This window comes from Vigna radiata, chromosome 5 (genome assembly GCF_000741045.1).
Source record: "Vigna radiata var. radiata cultivar VC1973A chromosome 5, Vradiata_ver6, whole genome shotgun sequence".
NCBI lineage: Eukaryota > Viridiplantae > Streptophyta > Magnoliopsida > Fabales > Fabaceae > Vigna > Vigna radiata.
The window spans coordinates 19705755-19709698 of NC_028355.1; the positions used below are offsets into that span (position 1 = coordinate 19705755).

Sequence of the window (3944 nt, forward strand, 5' to 3'; positions counted from 1 at the left end):
AAACCCGTGATGGGTCGGATTGGCTCGCAGATTGTGACCTATTTTAACAGTTCTACCTTTCTCTTTTATGTTTCCATACTTTTTTTACGTGGATATTCATGTATTTTAAGGTCTTTAAATCACTTCAAACACTAATGTAAAAATATCATTTTAAACAATATTGATTTCGAAATATCGACTTCCTAAGAAAAATCAGTCTAGAAAATGCAAAATAATTGACTCATTTTTCGTTGGGTGCTTAAGAAAGTAATATAAAGGGTATATATTATATAGTTATATATATAATTGATGTATTATGTCTGATGTCTTAGCAGATGCTCTTAGTCGTGAAATATTGTTGCTTCTATTTTGTCGGTAGTTAAGCATTTGCCATTGATTTGTTTTGGTCTTTGATGTGGTTGAGTACATTTGTTTTGTGAAAACCTTTGAATATAATTAAAGATATAAAACAGTAAATAAATTTTACAATTTTATTGGTAAAGAAATAGTCATGTTCCCTTTAATGTAAAGACCTGCATAATTTCTAAACAAAGGTCAAACTACGATTCGTAGCTTCGCATGGTTTTTCAACAAATGTAGCAGTTCCAGAAAGAAATTGTCCACATAAACGTCTACAAGGGGTCATGGGCCTTATTGGAGCAGATGCGGGCTGGCCCAAGTAAATGTCTGGAAAAGAATCTGAAATGTGAGGTTGAAGCAACCAACCAGGCCCAGAAGCATAAGAATTGAGACTGATACACTCACGTAAATCCCCACATCGCTCACTTTCACTCGAAACTTTCTTCGCCAACTCTTCCACAAATTCAAGACCACGCTCTTCAATCTTGAACCCTTCGTTAAATTGCACCTCTCCGTCGTCGTCGTCGTCGTCGTCGACGTCGTCGTCGATAGGGTAACAACACAGTTCGCAGCAATCGTTGTCTTCAGGGACTAACCTCATCGTCACTCTTTCATCTTCTGTTCGAACCTCCATAATGCAGTGCTCGCGTCCACGCCTCACTCTCTCCGCCGTTACGATCAACCTTCCGTCACCGTCACATTCCCTCGTGAAAGCCCAAGGCATTTCTCTCGTTTCCGCCATCAACGTTAATGGCGGTGGCAACTGCCTCTTCCTTTTCGCACTCTTCTCTCTGCACCTCATCATCAAAATCGGAGACTCAGGTTCCACTAATTCCTCCATGTAGGTTATCATGCAGTCCCCGCTCTCCGTTCCGATGACGTCCCCCATCATTGTCGTTCGGAACGCCCCCGAGGCCGGTGCCCACATCCTTGATATCGTCGGAGGTGGTGGTGATGACGGTTCTGATTCCGCGGCTTCTTGTGTTGTGCAGCGATGAACGACTCTCGTGGGTGGTTTTAATTCTGAGTGAAATAGGGTTTTCAGACCTGCTTCGCCTGTACGGTGTCGTTCTGGTGTACTTTTCGATGGGAACGCTAGTTTGGCTTTCCTCGGCAATACAAGACTATAAAACAATGATGTGATGTGCGATAGATATTTGCTCATCATTTCCACGCATATACGTCTTCCACTGTTTCTGAAAAAAACGTAGACATAAATGATTAGTCCGTTTCCTTCTCCTCTTATTTATACTACTGGCAGTATGCTCCAGCAGAGAGAATCTTCGTCAAACAAATTAAAATAATTAAAATAAATATACGCGTATTCTTGATAGATATGTATAGTTGGAAAACGATTAAAATAAGTGAAAAGATAAATTTTAATTCATTAAATAACATGCAATAGAAAATAAAAATAAAAATATATGATAATAACAAGATTATAAATTTTATTGTAATTTAAAAATCATATTTTGCACGTTAATAATCATTAACACCGTGAATCATGGATTCTAATTCTCAATGAAATTAAATGTGGGCAATAAAATAGTTAAAATTGAAATTAGGATACCGCTAACAAATTGAAAAAAGGTTTTTAAGTAATACTTATATGAGGACACATCAAAGATTCCAAAAATACATACATTTTTAAAAATTCAAGTAAAAATCTAATATTTCCTCTGTGCTGGTAAAATTATACGTATCTATTTATTAATACAAATATCTTTTTAAAAAAATATAGCTGAGTATAATTTAGAGAATATATACATTTTAATATATAAAAACAAGAATAATTATTATTTTTAAATAATAAAACATTATGAAAATTTTTAAATTTACTGTTAAGGAAATATTTTTCTTATCTCTCTGGCATTATCCATTGAATTAAAAATAATTCCATTTTCTCTCTCTAAATAATTACTCATTCAATTAAAAGTTGTTCTATTTGCTCTCATTGATTAAAAATATACAGAGTATTATTTAAAGATAAGTCCAAAAAATTTATTTAATACCTATTTTATGAGACGAAAATTAATTTAGGATATATTTTTCTAAAGCATATGATAAAGAAGAGTAACGGAGTAATATATTAAACTTAAACTAAAAAGAAATAAAATATGTAAATGAAGTATTTGCATTGTATGTTTCCAAGAAAAACATAACTTTTATGTCATGTAGCTGGCAGCCAATGGGAAAATAAGATGGATGATGATTACACAATTAATGCAAGAATTTTGAAAAGCAATGTGTAAGGCCCCTTAAAAAAAAAAAAATTAAGGCTATTGGGCCTCTGGAAAGACCCCAGGCCCATTCGTATTGGGCACATGGCTAAGAGAGGGGTCTCTTCCCCAGCTTCAGAATTTTCATTTCTTCAATTTCTTTCCTCTCTCAAGAACAGAAACCTTGCCCTAATTCAAGCTCTCACTTCTCTCTAGATTTCCAGCATATTCCACCGTTAGAGTTGTGATTTGATTGCATATTATTGCTCCTGGAGTCAAGGGCTACGAAACCATCCGATTGGTTTCTCGTTTCGTCGGGTAAGAAAATTTCTCGTATTCTCCTTTTCTGTTCTTGAACTAGAGCAACCAATTTTTCTAGTTGCATGTATTTTCCACATTTTTTTTTCTTTTTCTTTCCATTATATTCCAGCTCTAAAAAGTTGTCCTATCACCAAATTGGTGATTTCTAGGTTCTGTTCATTTTCGAACGTTGTAAGAGGGTACATCTGTGAACTACGTTAAGCATCCCACCAGGTAAGGGGAGCTATTATATAAAATATGTAATTCTCTTTGTATTTATTCTTGAACTGATACAAGTGTATGTGACTNTGAATCTGTTTTATTGATTTTTGCTTGTTTTATGTGACTGTGAAGTGCTCTGAACAAGGGGTGCCTGTTGGAATTGTTATGTCTTATACTGCTTTCGTTTGAAGCTCTGTAATTGGCTTTGATGAGCCTAATCTGTTTTCTTGCCATTGTCATACTGATTGGTTGATTTAAATGAGTATGGGACTGAACTGACTCTGTTTGATTAAATGGGCAGTGAAATTTTGATATATTGAAGTTGTCTTGGATTTCTGGAAATCCTGTTGCTCTATTATTTTGATGAGGGACTTGGGTTGTGTAGAACTAGGTCTGTGAGTGGAAGTGAGGCACTGGTTTAAGGGAAGGGAGGTCTAGAAAACAANACAGTTATCATAATACCTTAAGAGAGTCAAACTCAGAGTGTTTAGGATGCCTTCTTTGTTGGTAGGATAGAGGGAACCTAAAAACCAGAGCTGGCACGTCACTGATCATAGAGCAGCCCTGGCCTAGTCCAGTACGTTGTGACTAGTCATACGTGTTGGTGACGAAGGTGAGTCTGCTGCGGTGGACATCTGTTCCCACTCCGTTGACCAATTGGGATAAGAAGGTTGGAGAGAGTAGAACCCCTAGGCAAGGATCTGTAACTGAAATTGGATTGGATTTGAGTTGGGAAGAGGGAAGTGTCATGGTGATTTTGGGCATCTGTGGTATTGGGGGTGTTTGGGCTGGTTAGGTAACTTAGGCAAGTTAAAAGGAACCTGTGTGAGGCATAAAATTTAGCTAAGAGCACATTAAAAATGA

At 36.3% G+C, this 3944-nt stretch overlaps 1 protein-coding gene and 1 long non-coding RNA gene across 2 annotated transcripts in view; one reads left to right on the forward strand and one right to left on the reverse strand.

The window, feature by feature from the left end:
- Nucleotides 1-213: 213 nt before the first annotated feature.
- On the reverse strand, nt 214-1561 carry LOC111241615. Its single transcript, XM_022780303.1, has 2 exons — nt 522-1561; nt 214-278 (listed from the first exon to the last, which is right to left on the reverse strand). Exon 1 carries the CDS (start codon nt 1505-1507, stop codon nt 524-526), a length of 984 nt encoding a protein of 327 aa, XP_022636024.1. The 5' UTR covers nt 1508-1561; the 3' UTR covers nt 214-278; nt 522-523.
- A 1107-nt stretch (nt 1562-2668) lies between these two features.
- Nucleotides 2669-3944, forward strand: part of LOC111241616 — a 3130-nt gene continuing 1854 nt past the window's right edge. Inside the window, exons 1-2 of the long non-coding RNA XR_002667636.1 lie at nt 2669-2876; nt 3029-3092. This is a non-coding gene — a long non-coding RNA (uncharacterized LOC111241616). The remainder of the gene's footprint in view (nt 2877-3028; nt 3093-3944) is intronic.

Bases quoted from the DNA above. Each gene is read 5' to 3' on its own strand.
- LOC111241615 (XM_022780303.1), bottom strand. From the start codon at position 1,507: ATGATGAGCAAATATCTATCGCACATCACATCATTGTTTTATAGTCTT.